The 18,552-nt window shown below is 55.1% G+C and overlaps 1 protein-coding gene and 1 long non-coding RNA gene across 2 annotated transcripts; one reads left to right on the top strand and one right to left on the bottom strand.

Moving 5' to 3' along the window:
- Positions 1–1,973: 1,973 nt before the first annotated feature.
- PTGES (prostaglandin E synthase) lies at positions 1,974–12,306 on the bottom strand. Its single transcript, XM_025888354.2, has 3 exons — positions 12,039–12,306; positions 8,475–8,557; positions 1,974–2,527 (listed from the first exon to the last, which is right to left on the bottom strand). Exons 1-3 carry the CDS (start codon positions 12,165–12,167, stop codon positions 2,278–2,280), a joined length of 462 nt encoding a protein of 153 aa, XP_025744139.1. The 5' UTR covers positions 12,168–12,306; the 3' UTR covers positions 1,974–2,277.
- Positions 3,864–7,008, top strand: LOC141374944 (uncharacterized). The gene is made up of 2 exons (XR_012382160.1): positions 3,864–5,190; positions 6,106–7,008. It is a non-coding gene; the product is annotated as an uncharacterized lncRNA (long non-coding RNA).
- Positions 12,307–18,552: the final 6,246 nt, after the last annotated feature.

Raw genomic sequence — 18,552 nt, 5'->3', positions numbered from 1 at the left:
CCCTCCCCCTCCCATCTCCCCCATCCCCAGATCGTCCCTCCCCCCTCTCCATCCCCTCCCCCTCCCTCCATTCCCATACCCCTCCACCCTCCACTTTCCAGCCACCAGACCCCAGGAGACTGAGCTCTGCTCAGCTTTGCCCCTCAACTTCCTCAGCTTGGATAGTCCCCCTAAAACAAATCCGTCTTACCTCCATTCTCAGGTGAGTTGCTGCCTCCCCCTGGAAGCCCCCCGCACTGGCCCATCTCCCCCCATTAAGGTGCCGGCCCTTGGGGTTCACTGTTGTCCCGCCGTCCCCACACACGGTTGCTGCCCCCGGGCCGGCACCACCTCCAAGGGGCTTCCACAGAGGGGATGACTGCTGGGACAAGGCACAGGGGCTGCACGGGGCCACCCCCTGCACGCAGGCCCCGGGTTCGCAAGGTTCCCGTCGGATGCGCTCCTCGCCGGGTCCGCGCTGGCACTGTGCCCCCTCAGCCCCTCCTTCCCCAGGAGGGAAAATATTACAATATAAAAACACATACTGGGGCTGCTCCTCTGGCCTTAACCAAATCCCAGCTCAGGGACCTTGAGCAAGTGACTCCTCCTCTCTGAGCCTTGCTTCCCTCCTCAACAAGCAGAAATGTCTCCCTCCTGGGACTGGTTTAAGGATCAAGTGAAAAAAGATGGTCAGTACCGCGCCCAACCAAGGCTGAGCAAACAGCCGGCTCTCCATCCCTGGTAGGTGCCCTTTCCATTCCAGATGCTCAGCGGCCGCCTGAGAATAGACGCTCATCTCGCCACCAGGGGGCAGTGTTATCCACTCCCAGCTCTGCGCACGGAGCGCGGGGGGGCAGGGGCTAGCCGGGGATTTCTAGTGACGCCAGGAGTCCCTTGAGCCCCCATGAGGCCCCCACCCAGCAGGTCCGTCAGCCCCCGCGGGCAGAAGCTCAGGGGCTGCAGGCTATTGGGAGATGTGCCCAGGGGCTTCCCCAGATCCTGGGGAGAAGGGGTGGTGGTTAGGGGAAGCGAGGCAGTAGGGGACAGCGGTGGGAGCAGGGTTTCAGAAGCTGACAGGCCGGATGCAGAGCTGGCCCTGCGCTTCAGGTGCTCCCCCCGACCCCCGGAGCCTCAAGGTCCTCATCTGTAAAAACGGAGTTGTTAGACCGTCTTACCCATCCGAGGGGGGCGGCGGCTGGGGGTCTGAGCAGCTTGCTTGCTGCAAGGCTTAACACCCCGATGGGGTGCGTTTATGTGTTTGCCAGAGACCATGTCCTGTCATTTTGCGCCCCCCCCAATAAAACTGTCCAGCCAAAATGACCGACCTGGGTTGTGGGGGGTGGACCCCAGGAATGGGCAGCCAAGATGTCTCAGGGTGGTGGGCCAAGCTGGACAGACACTCCACTTAATGATGAAAACCACACATATCTCAGAACAAGGGTCTAGGAGACACACACACGCAGACTCCTCATTGGGATGCACATTCGTGGTTTTCAAACCTTGCAGATACTGAAGGAGCCAGAAAGTTCCTTTTAGTGGTTGGTCCTTCAAGCCCCACTGTCCTTGCTTGACAGCCCTTAGGAGGGACTAACTTCCCAGGAAGAGAAGCGAACTGTCCTGGGGGCCCCTCCTATTGGCACCTGCACTTAGGAGAAGACTACCCAGTAAAGGAATGAGGACTGAGCCCAGGAGTGTCGACCGGACACAAAGGAACATAATCCCACCCCAACCCCAACCTCGCTGAATTGCAAAATCAACCCTAACCTATCCTGGGCCCTGCTTCTAGAGGGAACTGGCAGGGATTCCCAGTCCTGGCCATCAATGGGGCACGGGGGAGCTTTTTACAAAAGCAGATGCCCAGGCCCCCCCTCCCCCCCGAACTAGCTGAACCAGACTCTCTGGGGTGGGTCTAAGAAATCTGCATTTATTATAGCCCTGGATCTGGAAGGTTGTTTGGTTTAGGAACCTGGACTGAGTCTCCCATCACTCTTGGCGACGAAGAAGGAATGTGGTTTTTAATGCTCTGGTATTTGAGTGGAAGGATTTTTTATCAATCTTGACATCTCTACATGGTCCAATTAGCCACTTCCCCCAGAAATCCAAGGGGCACACACACACGTGTGTGGACAAGCTTATGCAAACATAACACAGGCCCACGATGCCCAGAATCCCATGTTCAGCCGGTTGCCAAGAAGCCAGGCCCCTAGGGCCTATCACAATCTCAAAGGGACGCCCAGTCCCCCAGGTACAGTCACCGAGGCTCGTGGCCAGTGGTCTGGTGGCTGAGGAGGCGTCAGGTCACAGGTGGCAGGCTGCTTCCCAGACGATCTGCAGGGCCATGGAGGCGCAGGGGAGCTGGGCTGCAGTGTAGGCCAGGGAGCGGGTAGGCGCCCGCAGCTTCCCCAGGTAGGCCACGGTGTGCACCATGCGGCCCAAGAAGAAGACAAGGAAGTGCATCCGGGCGATGAAGGGGTCAGGCCCCAGGACGGAGTAAACGAAGCCCAGGAACAGAAAGGGGTAGATGGTCTCCATGTCATTCCGGTGAGCTCTGGGAAGACAAGGGCGGGCAGTCAGCCAGGGGTCAGCATTGACCATGTGGTGGAGGCTGGGGCCCCTGCCCTTTGAAAGGCCCCCCACCACTGGGGGGGCTGTCTCAGGGTGCCAGACTCAAGTCCATTCACGGCCAGGACAAAGAAACACCACAGAGGCAGGAGAGGCAGCAGGTCCAAGCTGGCACCTGTCAGCAGCTGAGGAGAGGAGGCCCCCCATCGTATGGGCTAGCCGCCGCCACAGGCAGCCGGCCGGGGGTTCTCACCAAGCCCTAGCGCTCTCCAGGACTGGGCCCCGGCCGCACGCCCCACCCTCTCCCCCTCTGGCCTTGGACGCCAGGTAGGAAAAGTGAGGCTCTGAGGGGTTGAGAGCCGGGGTGGGGCCTAGGTCGGACTCGAACCCGTGCCCTTTACCACCAGGGCAGGCTTCTCTGAGGCCACCCTCCTTCTGAATGCAGGTGCCTGGGCCCTCCTGAGTGGCATGGGCTAGGGCCTAAGAGCATGGGTCCGAAACCCTTGCCTGTCTTATTCTGTCCCTAAATTACCCAGCAAACCCTCCTTCCCTTTTCAGGATCGTAACAACAGAGCTGCATCCGCTCACTGGAGCCGACCCATGGCTGGGCACCGGTGAAGTGCTTCATTTCATCCATGCTACCCTGCTTCCTTTTTGTTGTGTTTTGTTTAAAATGACCAAGTGTGTGAGTACGTGTGGTGGTGCAGGGGGCAGGGGGGAGGGGTGGAAGGGCTGTGTACAATCCCCACCATAAATAAATGACCAAGAAAGAAAACTCATCCACTTCTGCTAAGAGTTGGTTCACATTTTCCATGACTCCTGCTAATGGGCAGCTTCCTTGGGGAGAGGTGGGAAGGTCAAGTCCCGTAAATTGAGAGGCTGAGCCAGCGACTGATGGCATGTTTGAAGAATAAACAAGACCCCAGCACTGGCGCTGTGACCTCCCCCAAGGCCAAGCCACATGTGTTGAGGCTGAGGCATGAGGACTTGGCTGGAACCAAAGCCCCTTCTCCAGGCCCTTCCAGGTGGAAGGCGTCTCACCAATGCTGTGCCAGGAGGCCAGGCCCAGCAGCTCCTGTGGGGGGGCCCCACCACAGTCCTCCTCTTCCCTCCCACTTGCAAGGAGCCCAGGGCCAGGGCTGGCCTGGGGCTTAGGGAATCAGGTGGGCTGGCTGCACAGGGCAGGGAGGCGGCTTTCATCGGCAGCCCAGGGCCACAGGGGTCTCTGCCTTGTGACTGGGGTGGAGACCAGGGAGGAGACATTTGCACCAAAGTCTGAACGACAAGGGTCATCCACAGGCCGCCCCTACAGGGGAAGAGCTTTCCAGGGAGCAAGATTGGCAAGTGCAAAGGTGGGGATGAGCTTAGGGGTGTTTGAGGCACAGTTAAGTGACCCATGTGTCTGGAGTGTGGTGGCGTGCGAGGGAGCGAGGCAGGATGGGAGCAGGAGAGGGGTCCCGTGAGGTGGGGTATGGGGCCTGGAATTAGGTCTGAGTGGATACAAGTTCTCGCTGAGCCAGGGGGCCTGGATCTTCCTTAGGCCAAACTCAGGACACAGCAGTTGGCGTCTGTCCCCACATCCTGGAGCGAACACGAGCCCTCCTTTTCTCCTAAATCTCCATCATGGGAGCCTGCCTCAGGGAAAGCAGGTCTGCACAGGGCAGGTCTCACGGGGCTAGGGGGCCGCTCCCGCTCCCCGATCACCCCATCAAGCAAGTCCCTTAGCTTGCTCGTGACGTACGAAAGAGGGAGGGGACTGCTCTACTCTATGGAAATGGGGCTTGGTATCCCAACACCTCCCCATACACTATTGGAGGGACACCCTTTGAAAACCTACTTTAAATGAAGTCCATGTGTCCCAGAATGTGGTCTGCCTACCACAGATGACCCACCTGGATGAACATTTTCGTCATCACACTTTTTATCTCACAAAGTTTCCAGAAAAGCCTCACTAGCAGACGAAACCCATTCATTCAGACATTTTTCTTAAAAGCACGCATTCACTGACGCGTGAGTTAGGTCTCGGAGAGTTGTTAACAGAGTCATCGGCCAAACCCCAAAGAGCAGATGAGGGGGAGCAGGGTGGAGGAGGGGAGGATGGGCAAGGTTCACAGCAGGTGGGGGCCCCCCCGCTCTGCACAGTCCCCCAGAAAACCAAGCAGTGGGGCTGAGCCCACCTCCTAGCTCCAGCCCCGGGGTGACGGGTCAGAGGGCCCCAGGGTCACCAGTGAGGGGGGAGAGGTGGCTGGGGGCCAAGAAAGCCCTGAGGCTCTGACTCTCAGTCCCCAGCATGGGCCCCCGCCGTCTTCCTGCCTCCCTTGGGCAGGTCTAAAACCACAGCGGGGGGGGGGGGGGGGGGGGCGGGGGCGGGCACAAAGCCACAAGTGGTGCCAAGGGCAGGGAGCTGTGAGGAAATCAAAGGTGAGGCCAGAACACTCCTTCCCCTCCCTCGGGCACGGATATGCACTGACAGACATGGAAGGAGTCACGTACCAGAGAGACGCTTGGGCAGAACGTGTCATTCCGATAATAACCACTTTTTCACACAGAAGTCACCCTAAGCCAATCCCTGCTGCTAGACTGGACTTGCTGGGACTTCCAGTGGCACCAGGCGCCCCTCCGCCCCTTCAGATGTTGCGCCACCGGCAGGTAGGGAGAGGGAGCCCCGGGGGTACCCCAAGGCACCTGGCAGGGACAGCTGTGGTCTGTCTTCTTCCCTGGCCCTCCCCGCTGCCCACACGGGCCATGTCGATGAATGCAGGGCTCACGGTTGCTCAACCTCAAAGGCAGGTATACTGTGGAGTAAAATCGCATTCCGGCAGAGGCCAGGCTCAGAGGGCCTGGGCGAGCCGGCTCTGCCTTCAACCTGCTGGGGAAGTTGCTGGGGGCCCAGGGGGTTGGCGTCTACAAACGTGCTCGGAACACTGCTGTCCCCGAGGTGCTTCCTTGTTGCCTCGTGGTCATCACCAGCCTCTCAGCCTCTTGGTTTTGCCAGCCTCCCAGCTAACACCCCCCTCAACCCCCTCATCCCCCGTCCCCGGGCAAGAGCCTGTGGTTCTACGTGTGGCTAACTTGCTCCTGGGCATCGGGGCCCCATCCACAAAATGTAGAATGAATGCATTGATGACGTCTAAGGGATTTCTAGGGCTGCGATTTGGGGACCAATCTCCTGACACACTGGTTCAGTGGGATTAGGGCTGCACACTCCAAATAGAAACATTGCCAAAGTGTAGGTCAAGTGTCTTCCTTCTTCGGGGCCACTCAGATATTTCCTCCCTGCAGTTTTGTATACACAGACTCAGGATTGGGCCCAAATACACATTACCAGGAGACTCGGACAGTTATCATTGAAGAAAGTGGCCGGGTTTCAGCGTTTCCCCCGAAACCTGGTTCTTGACTTCTCCCAGGGCTGGGCTCTTGTTACAACTCTGGCGCATCGCTGATCTGCAAGGCAGATTTATCCCCCAAGAACCAAGACCTAAGGGCTTTCCTGTTTGTGCGGAAGGGTGAACCTGACTGCACCATAAACTCTGGTCTAATATTTAACTTAACTTTTGCTTCCAGGGCCTGTCCCCCTCAGGTTCCAGCCAGTTCTCCGGTAGTGGATGACCGGATGTGTGGTGCTCTGCACCTGCGAGGTGCCACGATGTTATGTGAAGTCAGGAGGAGGGGGAGGGGGAGCCCCAGGGGACCAGGAACCCCCAGGTCTGGCATGGTAAGTCCCCAGTGAATACCATTACGCGGCAGGCTCCCCCCACCAACGAACACTTGCCGAGTGGATATAAAACATTATTTGGTAAGAGGTGCTCAAAAAGTGCTGAATTGAATTCCAGCCATTTGGGCATCACTACTAAGGATAGTGGGTCACTTTGATCAGAAGGAAAACTCGTATTGGGTAGGTGGAAACCTCTTGGCACCATGGGTCTGTTGTCTCTCCCTGGCTTGGTTACAGCCACCGAAAAGAAACCAAGTGTTGGAAAGCTATGTAACCACTCCAATGTCACAAGTAAGCTTTGCTACATAGAACCCCGAGCCCTGTGAGAAGCTAGGCACACCCCCTCGTGGAAGCCTGCTGCCTCAACTACCCAGGTCCTTCTCCACTGCCTAGGAGAGTCAAGCCCACCAGGGGGAGGGTGGGATATGGGTCACCAGTATGGATGCGTGCATGGGTAAAGCTTTGGTCCACTAATGTACAACCAGCGCTTAGCACAACGCCTTGCATACAGTAGGTGCTCATTACATGTCGGGTGGATGGATGGACAGACCTCATATGAAGTACTACACACTGTCCGTTACGTTAGAAAGGGTGGAACAGGGGCGCCTGGGTGGCTCAGTCGGCTGGACGTCTGCCTTCGGCTCAGGTCATGATCCCGGGGTCATCAGGCTCCCTGCTCAGCGGGGAGTCTGCTTCTCCCTCTCCCTCTGCTCCTCCCCCTGCTTGTCCTCTGTCTCTCTCTCTCTCTCTCTCTCTCTAATTAAAAAAAAAAAAGTGGAATAGCAAAGAATTTTACTTCCTACATTTACTTTACACATTTCTGTAATTTTTTAAAACCACAAGTATGTAATTATTTTCAATGGCCAAGACAACTAAAAGGAAAAAAAAAAACCCACTCTCTTTCACTAGAATCTCCATTATTCATACCACCGCGTCCCACCCATCTCTGCACCCATCTCTGCCCGTGAGGCACAGGAATGCACTGACAGCTCTGGGAGTGTCTGTCTCCCGTCGTCTCCCTCCTTTGCACCTCCCCAAACCTCCCACTTCTCCTCCCAACTCCGCTGACCAACCCTCTCTCCTGGAAATGCTGCCTCCTCACTCTCCAGCCCGCTGGTGTGAACTAGAGCAAACTGCCAAAAATGGACCATTCAGATTGGTGACGTGAAATTAACACTGAGTCTCCAATGGGATTTTACACACCCGTTTCTAAAGACCCATTTCTTGAGTAACATTTACTGACCTGGAAAATGCTCACCAAATAATGTTAACTGAAAAAAAAAAAAATCTCACAACCCCAAATTGGGTATACGATGCATACCTAATTTTATGGAAAACATTGACAAAGAGGAGCTGGATGAAAACTGTGTTAGATGTCAGCAGGGATTAGAATCGGGACAGGTCTCTCTTTTCCCTCTGGGGGTTTGCAACAGGACCCAAATTGTCTGCAATGGTCAGCAGTTCTGACTTATAATGAGGAAAATTGTTTTTGATCGACTGGGGGATGCTAGGCGTACAAAGTGATGTTCGACTTCACTCCAAATTAAAAAAAAAAGAAAAACCAAAACGTGACATAAATCCTCGCCCATTGCCTCAGCGGCATACCCCTCCAAAGGGGAAGCTAGGAGGTGGCAGGGGCAGGCGAGACCTCTCCCACACCAGTGATGAAAAGACATTTGTGCACCATTCAGCAATATTCCTTACCCCGCTCAAATGCATCCTGCCGTTTTGCTCACACATACACGCGAAGGCAATGCGAGAGCTTTGGATGTGCTGTTCATAACTGAGAATGGCCTAAATCCTACAGCGCTGAGCCAGTGGGCGAGACCCCGCTGTGAGCTGATGGTTAGCAATCCCCGTGAATGGACCAGGGTGTGAAGGGTGACCTTTTTGGGGCAAAAAGGAAAAAGCACGCGTCTGTCAGTGCAGGACGCGTCGCTGGGAAGGTGCAGAGACATGGGGTTCGCCCCCAGACAGCGGAGCTGGGTAGGGCCTGGAGCTCAGAGGCCAGGGGAGACGGACTTCTCACTGGGCAGCCTTCTCCAACTCTGGAATCCTGAGTCATGGGCGTGTATTGGATCAATGAGTAAATGAGAACTGTCTGAGGGGATCAGGTAGGCAGAAGACCTGGGTCCTCTGGGTATCCCCCAGGTCCCGCTGCTCAGAGCCAGGCCTGGTCGGGGAGACCGTGGCCAGGTTGAGGCCCAACAGTACTTGCCTGAGGCAGCGATCCACATCCTGGTCACTCCGGCAGTACTGGAGGCCTCCATGTCTCAGGGCGTCCTCAGGGTTGGCAAAAGCCTGGAATATATCCGCCGGGAATGACCGTTGGAGCTCCTGTTGTGTGCCAAGCGCTGGCCCTCGCCACGAGCAAGGCTGCTACGGACTGAACATTTGTGTGCCCTGCCAACTCATATGTTGAAAGATACACTCCAAGGTGATGGCATTCGTGGGGATCAGGTCATAGGGGTGGAGCCCTCGAGAATGGGATTCATGCCCATTTTAAAGAGAGCCCCCAGAAAGCTCCCTTGCCCCTTTTGCCAAGGACAGAATGAGAAGACAGCCATCTGTGAACCAGAAGCGGGCCCTCGCCAGACTCCGAATCTGCAGGCACCTTGGTTGTGGGACTTCCCAGACCCCAGGACTGTGAGAAATCAATCTGTCGTTTATAAGCCCCCCAGTCCAGGGTATGTTGTTATAGCAGCCAGAACAGACTAAGGCAAAGGCCCTCCTGCCCCCGCTCTTGCGAAGTTCACAGTCTGATCGGGGAATTGGCTATAAACCAGGGGAGACCAGATGGTGAGGGTTAAAAAAGAGAAGAGACAAGGTTGGCCTTGAGAATGGTCATAGGAGACCTGACCAAGTCTGGGGGTCAGAGAAAGCTTCTTTGGGGCAGGGACATTAAAGCTGAGGTTTGAAGCATGCAACAAACAGCATTAACCAGACAAAGGGAGAGTTGGAGAAATAGCACTGAAGATATACAGAACAGCATGTGCAAAGGCCCTGGGGTCAGAAGATGGGCATGTTTGAAAAACAGAAACTCAGTGTGGCTGGAGTAGAGACAACAAGGGGCAGAGGCCCAAGATGAAGGGTCCTGGAGGCACTCTAAGAATTTGGACTTTGAATTAAGAGCAATGACAGGGTTTGATAGTCGAGGGCAGAGAACCCCAGTTCTGCACTGACTAGCTACACATTTTGTTTAAAGATTTATTTATTTGAGAGAAAGTGAACGAGTGTGCGTGTGTGCATGAGGGTGGGGGAAGGAGCAGAGGGGGAGAGAGAGAGAGAGAGAGAGAGAATCCCAAGCAGACTCCCCAATGAGCATGGAGCCCAAGGTGGGGCTCGATCTCACTCTGAGATCATGACCTGAGCCAAAATCAAGACTCAGGTGCCCCTAGTTGCACGTTTCTTAACTTCCCTGAGCCTCAGCTCCCTCCTCTGTGAACTCCGGATCAAAGGGAGCTCATTTCCTACTTTTAAGAGTGAAGGGGAGAACTGGAGGTCCATGCCCCGCACTCACGTGCCTCTTGCAAGCTAGCCCCACCAACCCCACAGTGAACCTGGATCTCAGAAGCAGGCTTTCTAACATGCTCATCCAACAAGGGTCTGACTCATGAGCCCTGGTGACCTCTGCCCCCGGCCACTGCTTCGGCCCGCCTGCTGGGGCTGCCCTTGCCCCACCCGAGAAGGGAAGGCGGCCGAGGCCAGAGGCCTGCCGTGGTCAGGATCAGACCCCCACGCCCAGAATTCCTCTCCATGGGCCCTTCAGTCATGGAATCACCAATTCGGATGGCTCGGCACAGGGTCCAGGGACCCCTTCCTAGCATCTTGTGGGGAGCTGTTCTTGGAGTTCGGGGTCCATGGGGTTGCTCACTCCTAAAGACAGAATTAGAGCCAGCTGCTGTGCAGGCGCAGAAGGACGAGCCCCTGGGTCAGAAGCGGGAGTGTTACCTCCATCTGGGACAGGAGACAGGCCCCTGGATGCTTTCCCACGAATGAGTGTGGTTTCTGCCCTCAACTGTTAGTAAGGTAACGAGAACTAACATTGGTGAAACGTCCTGCGCCTGGTACTGCATTCTTCTGGCACTACCCTATCCCCCGTTTACAGATGAGGAAACTGAGCTCCCAGACTTGCCCCACGTCCAAAGCTGGTGGGTGGAGGAGCCAGGGGCCCACATCCATCCCCTTCCCAAGGTGTGGCTCCTGGGCTCTTTTCCTGGTTGACAGAATACCAAAGCAGACACCGGAGGGAAGCTCCCAGATGTAGTAAGGCGCCTCTGGGGACAGCCCAAGGGAAGCTTGCTTTCTCGGCTCCTCCCCACCGAGCAGGGAGAAAGGAACTCTCAGGTTTATCTCTTTCTATCCCTGAAGTCACATTAAAAGGGACGCTCCGGGAGCCTCCACCCAGCTGTTGAGAACTCTGTCCCCCCAGGGCAGGTTGTGGAGCAGACACCCTGCCCCCCACCCCTGGTTCAACCCCAGCTACGTGGCCTTCACAGGTAATGAATGTCTCCTCACCTGGAAAACAAGGAGGAGTTCCCACCTCCTCCCCCAGAGTCAATTTGGGGATTAAACGTTCAGCTCCACGGAGGGACTCCATGGGTGCAAGCAGCGGTCCCCACTGGGTGCCTGTATCCCCATCCAGGATGGACCAAGACAGGGGGAAGGCAGGGACCGTCCGTGTGCCTGTGCCTCTGGAGCCGCTCTGCCTTCAACCCGGCTCGCACCTGCGCCAGGGGCTGAGTCTGACTCCCCAGCAAGATCCCGGAGCCCCCGGTGTCCACCTCCCCACCCCGCGATGCCAGAGCTAGCCTTGCCTTGCTTTTGAACTGGACAAAGGGGGACAAAGGGGCACAGTTTCTGGAAATGATTCCTCTACTGAGTAACAGGACAGCCGGCCAGCTTGGCCCGATAATGCGGAGCTGTTCTGAATGGGTTGTCCCGCCCACCGGCTCACCCGCGCTCAAATCTCAGCCTCTGTATTGTTGTTTTGGCTCTGCGACTTGGATTAGTGGGGGAAATTCCTCCTTGAAAATTCCAATGGAGGGGCACCTGGGTGGCTCAGTCGGCTGAGCGGCTGACTTTGGCTCGGGTGGTGATCTCAGGGTCCTGGGATCAGCCCTGGGCTGGCTCCCTGCTCAGCGGGCAGTCTGCTTCTCCCTCTCCCACTGCCCCTCCCCACCACTCGTTCTCTCTCTCTCTCTCTCTCTCTCTCTCCCCCCCTCCCCCCTCAGATAAATAGATAAATAGATAAAACCTTTAAAAAAGAAAGAAAATTCCAATGAAGCCGGGCTGAGACCCAGCCCCTGGAGGCTGCAGCAGCTTTGTAAGTGCCCTTGCCAATGAGTTGGGAATTTCCACTTAAGGGTTTCTCGGACTCCTGTGTCGCTAGTTCTCACTCCACCCAGATACCCAAATATCAGATCTCCTGTGCTGGGAGGGCGCCAGGTCTGATGGAGGCTTTATGCTGTGTCGCTCCACCCTCCGGGACCTGCTTCTCTCTGAGACACCAGCGGACGCAGTAGCACTCACAGCCAGAACCCCACCTGGTGGCCCAGAAAGTGAGCAAATGCTCTTAAAACCGAGGACAAGAAGGTGGAGGCCCTGCCATCCCAAAGGACTGGGAGAGGCCCCCAGGTCCCCCGGTGCCTCACACTCTGGCCCTGAAAACACCTTGGCCAAGTTTCCCAGCCCCATGCCCTCCCAGGCAGGGCAGCGAGAGAGAGCGCAGGTGAGGATGTGGGGGTCACGTGGGGGTGCGGGGGGGTCCTGGGCAGCATACCTTCTTCCGAAGTCTCACTTGGCCCGTGATGACAGCCACCACGTACATCTTGATGACCAGCAGTGTGCCACAGAGCAGGAAAGCTGGGAGCGCCTGGCCACTCACCAACGCCAGGGCGGGGGGAGGCATCTCGGTGGGCCGCGGGAGCTCTGGGGAAGACGGGCAGAGCGGGTGTGTGGCTGTGTCTCCGGGGCGGGAGCTGAGGAGGCGGGGAGAGCCGGCAGGAGGCCTGTCTGCGTTCAGCACCCGCCCACTCCCAGCTGCAGAGGCAGCTTCTGCCCCCAGATGCCGGGAGAAGCAGAGGGCTGAGGGGTGTCCCCGGCCCAGCCTCCGGCCCCAGACGCTCCTCCCGGGCAAATCCTTAAACACGTTCTAATCTGTTTCCTCATCTGTAAAATGGGGGCGTATGGCAGTGCCTGCCTTCTGGGGGGTGTGACAAAGCTGGGCGCCTGGCAGGACCTCCACAGGTGGCAGATACTGCTGATTTATGCCCATTTCCCAGAGGGTCAGGGCAGGTGGTGGGCATGAGAACTGAGCCATCTGCCCCCACTCTCAGCCTGGACATTTGAACCACAGCCATACCTCCCTTGATGTGACTTTGCTTTTTTGTAGTAGGTTGAATCCTGGCCCCCCAAAGATGTCCACTCCCCAATCCCCAGGACCTGGGATTATGTTACCATACCTGACAAAAGGGACTTTGCAGATGGGATTAAGTTGGGATCTTGAGAGATCCTAGGAGAGATCATCCTAGATTATCTGGGTGAATCCAGTTCGGTCACAAGGGTCCTCCTAAGACAGGAGAGGAGAGGAGAGGAGATGTTATATTGCTGGCTTCGAAGATGAAGGAGAGGAGGGCCATGACCCAAAGGATGCAGGTGACCTCTAGAAGCTGGAAAGGACCAGGAAACAAATTCTCCCCTAAAGCTTCCAGAAGGAACCAGCCTTGACTTTTCGCCCACTGACATTGGTTTTGGACTGCTGGTTTCCAGAACTCTAAAATAATAACTTGGTGTTGTTTTAAGCCATGAAATGTGGGGTGATTGGTTACAGCGAGCACAGGAAACTAGAGAACACCCTTCTATTTTGTTCCGTAGCATCTCTGGGCAGGCAGACCTTGGAGATATTGCAGGTTCGGTTCCCAACCACTGCAATAAAGCGAGTTTTGCAATAAAGCGACTCATATGAATTTTTTTCGTTTCCCGGTGCACATCAGAGTTATGCTTACACTATACTGTAGTAAGTGTGGAAGATCTTTATGTCTAAAAAGGAGGGTACGTACCTTAATTAAAAAATACTTTATTGCTACAAAATGTAAACCATCATCCTAGCTTTCACTGAGTCAACCTCACTGATCACAGAGCAGCATAACAAATATAATAATGAAAAGGTTTGAAATATCATGAGAATTACCAAAATGTGACACAGAGACCCAAAGTGAGCAAACGCTGTTGGAAAAATGGGGCCGACAGACTTGCTCAACAAAGGGTTGCCACAAACCTTTAATTTGTTAAAAGACAAAACAAAACAAAACCAAAAAACCCACAGTATCTGCAAAGTGCAATAAAGCAAAGCACAACGAAATGAAGAATGCCTGTGCTTTTCTGGGAGACTCCCAGGCAAATGGTTTTATTATTTACAAGAACTTCCCAAAAGATCCATTGGCTCTTCAACAAAAAAACATCAATAGTTGGTGCCCTCAGATTCTTTGAATCTCTTGCTACAAGGTCCTCACCTTGCTGTGCCTGCCCCCCCCCCCTTTCTCAAGTTTGGGGCAGGATCTCTGCAAGGGTATGAAATCTTGTCCCTTTTGTTTCGCCAGCATTGCTTACTTTGCTAGGAGGTGCCTTAGGGTGGAGGGCAGGAGGGAAAAATCGGTCTTCCGTGTCTTCTGCACCCTTGGGCCTATCCAGAGGGACAGCACTATCAGTCTGGGCCAGTCCCAAAGCAGCAGAGACCAAGGGAAGGACTGGCCAGGGGGGCAGAGACCCTGGCCACGTGCTCTGGAGCCAGACTCAGATGATGTTGAATCCCAGAGCCAGCCCTTGGCGCCGGCAGCTGTGTGGCCTTGGGCAAGCAGGTTCCTTCTCTGAACACTTTTCTTCAGCTGTAACACACAGCTGATAGTCACTCGCACAGCAGTTGAGAGAACTGAAGGAAGTCATGTCTAATTATTAAGCACTCATCTGTATGAGCCTTTGAGGCTCAGTTTCCTCCTCCTCAAAATGGGGATAGTGTTTGGGTTGCCAAGAGGGAGGCTTTTGGAAACCCCCGTCCTTGCTGCTGCGGTGGTGGGTCGGGGGTGGGGAGTGGGGTGGGGGAGAATTGCTTGTCCATTTGCTATGAGCCAAGCCTTCCATTATCTGGACAAAAGATGTGCTTGTAAACCTACACCCATGTTTCTGGAACATGGGGCCACCAGCCCCACAAGATAAAAGATAGGTCACGATCAGGGACAGGACATAGAAAGTATGGGATGTCCTGAATTATGTTTTATCTCTGCCTGTATGTTTGAAGGAATCATGCAAACTTGCGCCTTGCTGACATCTCTGGGAACAGAGGATGCCTGTCTGTCTTGCCCTTGGGTTGGGGAAACCCTGTCAAAAAGTTCAGTTGTGGGGGTTGGGGTCTGGTGGCTGCACCATCCCCAGATTTGTGGACCAGACGCAGTCCAAGAAGGGGCCCTGGGCGTCCACCCTTCCTGGGACTAGGCAGTGTGCTCTGCCCTGCTTGGTCGTCTGAAACACGATGGAAACCTCGTGGTTTCCTTCCTGGCCGCAGAGGCCAGGAAAACCAGCATGGGCAGAGTGGATTATTATCCACCCTTACCTGGAGCCAAAAATAAGAGGGACTTTGTGGGGAAGCCCTTCGGAGTGACGTGCATGACTTCATGGTAGGAATCTCTTCCTCATCGTCTGCTGAAATGAACCAGCTAAGCCAGGACCTAGCAGGGGGGACAAGCCCTTTTCTGATCTCTGGCCAAGAATTTCCCTAAAGCCTCCTGCAGCCAGTGGAAGCTGCCGCTGTTGTCTTCGGTGCTCTTGGTGGTGGTGATACTTCTCTCTGAGCTCCGGTGACGTTCTTTGCCTGTAAGAGAAGTGCCCCTGCCTTGCAGTGGGTGGGCCGACTGGAGACGGTGTGTGCAAAGCACTGGGTGGGGATGGGGGTGCTCACCTGGGCCTGGCCCTGAGGCTTAGGGGAAATATAGCAGTGAAGGGGAGAGAACCCCCGGGGCCTCCCAGGAGGAGGCCTCCCGGGTACCAGAAATGTTTCTATCGGGGCGCCTGGGTGGCTCAGTCGTTAAGCGTCTGCCTTTGGCTCAGGTCATGATCCCAGGGTCCTGGGATCAAGCCCCGAATCAGGCTCCCTGCTCAGCGGGAAGCCTGCTTCTCCCTCTCCCACGCCCCCTGCTTGTGTTCCTGCTCTCACTGTGTCTCTCTCCATCAAATAAATAAAGAAAATCTTTTTTTTTTTTTTAAGAAATATTTCTATCACCCCTTGGTGGTGGTCATGCAGGTGAATATAGATATAAAAATTCGCTGTGATGTTCTCTGGTCACAGTGTACAACTCCGAGCCCCACTGTGTGAGCCGCCAAGTGGCTTCTTCCAGCTCACCCTCCTCGGCATTTCCTGAGGATCAGAGACCCAGCCCTGGGGGCTGTTTAATTGTCTGTGACTTCAGAGAAGCTTACGAGAGAGGAGGAAGTGGCCCCACCTCGGCCACTGGTTCCTGACCTCGGGAAGTGTTGCTGGGGCTTTCTCCAGCCGGGGATGGGGAAATGCAGTGATAAAAGAAAGTTTCTGTGGCTCAAGTGACCTTTTGAAGTCAGATCCGCATTGCAGTCATCAGAGCGGCATCTGCCACTTCTCCTCACCGGGGACCAGCGGGGTTTGTGAAAGGCGGTCTGTGGTCTGCGGAAGGGGTGCGGTGCGAACGCAGATCAGTGCGCGCTGAGGGGGGGGGCGCCCCCCCACAGGCCGGACCCCCTGAGGCGTCCAGGATGAGCAACTCAATGGAAGGGCTGTTTTGTCGGCCAGCTCACCTCTCCCTCCTACCTTCTTCTGGGAAATCGCAACTTTCCTTTCAGGAACTGAACCCCGACTGCCCATCAGGCGGGCGGCCCAGCCAATCCGAGAACACCTCTTCTTGGGATGGGGTGGCCACGTGATCCAGGGAAGCCAATCACAATGTCCCTGGCATTGGGCCACTGTGATTGGTCCAAGCAGAGCCAATCAGAGACCTTCCCTGGGAGTTTATATTGCGATCCCACTCGAAAGACCCAGGTCGGCTGTAGGACTGAGCCCCTGGACTGCAGTGGCCTGAAGCTGCACACAACTCTTCCCATTTCCTGAGTGGAGGTAGGGGGGTGGGGAGCCTGTGTTCTGGAGGCAGCAAGGTCCCAACCTCTGACTCACCCGGGGCCTGGGAGTTTAGGAGTTTCCTTCTTTGCTTAAACAAAACATCAGTCAAATCATGCTTGTCCTTGGCTCCAAACTGCAGTGGCTCCCATCTCGCGCAGAGTAAAAGCCAAAGTTTGGACAATGGCGTGTGGCCCCATCCCATCTGGTCTCCATCTGGTTCTCTGGATTCCTTCTCCACTCACTCAGTCAGCCTAGCCACACTGCCCTTTCTCTGGGCCTTCACTCTGGCTGGTGCCTCTGCCTGGAATTCCCTTCCCCCCCCCCAGGCATTTGCTGCGCTGACACTCACCTTCAAGTCTTTGCTCAGATGTCGGCCCCTCCAGCCCCCTCGACCACCTTCATCCATTCCACAGCCTGTCCCCACCCACGGCCCTTCTGATACCACTTTCCTGCCTCTGCTTTCTCTTTTCCTTCCATAGCTCATTTCACTCAATGACACACCATATAATTTATTTATTATCCCATAGCTCATTTCACTCAATGACACACCATATAATGTATTTATTATCCTCACTATCTAACACCTGGCTTCCTAGGGCAGGGGTCTCGGTTTTGTTTGCCGATAAGGCACACGCATTGGTCCCATGCCTGACATATAGACCCAACTGTAATTTATTGAATTGAATTAAGCTCCTTTGGTTAGGAGTCCTTTCTTTATAACCAAAAGAATCTAGACCAAGATAAGTAAAAAGCTCCCGAGTGTGGTTCTGGGTCCTGTCTCCTGCCCGCTTACTTCCTGGAATGCCCTTGGGGAGCCTGGCTGCCTCCCCCATCAGGCACCAGAGCCAGGGAAGAGGCCTATGTGTCTCTGAGTGGGACTGGCTGCCGGGCAGGCTGGGACCAGAACGACCCGCTTCTGGTGCCCCGTCGGTTAGGACTGGAAAGACGATGCGATTTTTCAGTTTAGTTAGGTTACACATTGGCAGCGCAAAAACACTCGTCCGAGAGTGCAGAAACATAGCCACTGATACCTATTGACAAGGATAAGCGGTGAACGCTAGAAGCTGCCCATCGGCGAATCGGGCTGATTTGGGGCTACGAGCCAGGCTGCTTCCTGGGGCTCTGAAGCCCAGCCTGGCCCCTAAGCCCATTCCTGTGATGGCCAAGATGACCTTCAGGTCTGGTGTCATCCCGCCTAAGGACAACAGTCGGACGGGATGTTTTGGCCCCAGGATCGTTGGGCAATGTTCTCATACCCAAAGCTGGCCTAATCACAGAGGTCAGCGTGTTTAATCCTCCTGAAGGAGACAAGACTCTTAGGCCCACTATAGAGATATGAGGCCTGAGGCCCAGGTGGGTAGGTGTACTCGCCCCGGGTACACCAGAGCCCGGCTTTGATCCAGAGGCAGTGCCCTTCTAGCTGCAGGGCTGTATGTTGTAAGCACTCCAGAAGCCGCAATCTTTAATGGGTAACGTAAGGTTCTTCTGCTCTCAGTATGCCTCCCCGAGGCAGGAAACTCCCAGGGAGCTCTTCCCTCTCAGGAGTGAGGACTAGCAAGCTTGCTCAGCTGTAGAGTCCAGTGCTGAGGAAAGACTGGGAGCCACCCAGGAGAACATTGTTCGGCCTTCAGAAGGACCGGTGTACTAACACACGCTACAACATGGATGAACCCGGGAGACATCATGCTAGGAAGCCAGACACAGGGGCCACATATCATATGATTCTATTTATAAGAAATGTCCGGAATGGGCAAATCCATAGAGGCAGGAAGCAGATCGGTGGTTGCCAGGTTGTAGGCGGAGGGGGAAGGCGAGTGACGATTTAAGGCACATGGAGCTGGGGCTTTCTTTCAGGAAGACGACAAAGTTCTAGAGATGATGCTGATGGTTGCACAACGATGTAAATGGACGTAGTGCCACTGAAGTCAGACACTTTAAACTGCTTACTTTTATGTGGAAAAGAAAAAGAGAAAAGCAAAGCTGGGCTGCTGGTTTCCTCATGGCTCTGTGTACAGCGAGCGCCCGGTGGGGTGTCTGCACAGAGTCACGCTTACTAAATATTTGTTGAAAGATGGGCCACCTGAATGCGTGTCCGAAATGCTGTGAATTCCTGGGCCATCCCCTTGTTCTGTTCAGCAGAGAGAAATACCCTTGC

This window comes from Callorhinus ursinus, unplaced genomic scaffold, assembly GCF_003265705.2.
Source record: "Callorhinus ursinus isolate GAN/ISIS: 27379988/994484 unplaced genomic scaffold, GSC_fseal_2.0 scaffold24, whole genome shotgun sequence".
NCBI classification, from domain to species: domain Eukaryota; kingdom Metazoa; phylum Chordata; class Mammalia; order Carnivora; family Otariidae; genus Callorhinus; species Callorhinus ursinus.
The sequence above is the reverse complement of the archived record's forward strand: the minus strand, read 5'-3'. Positions and strand labels throughout refer to the sequence as shown.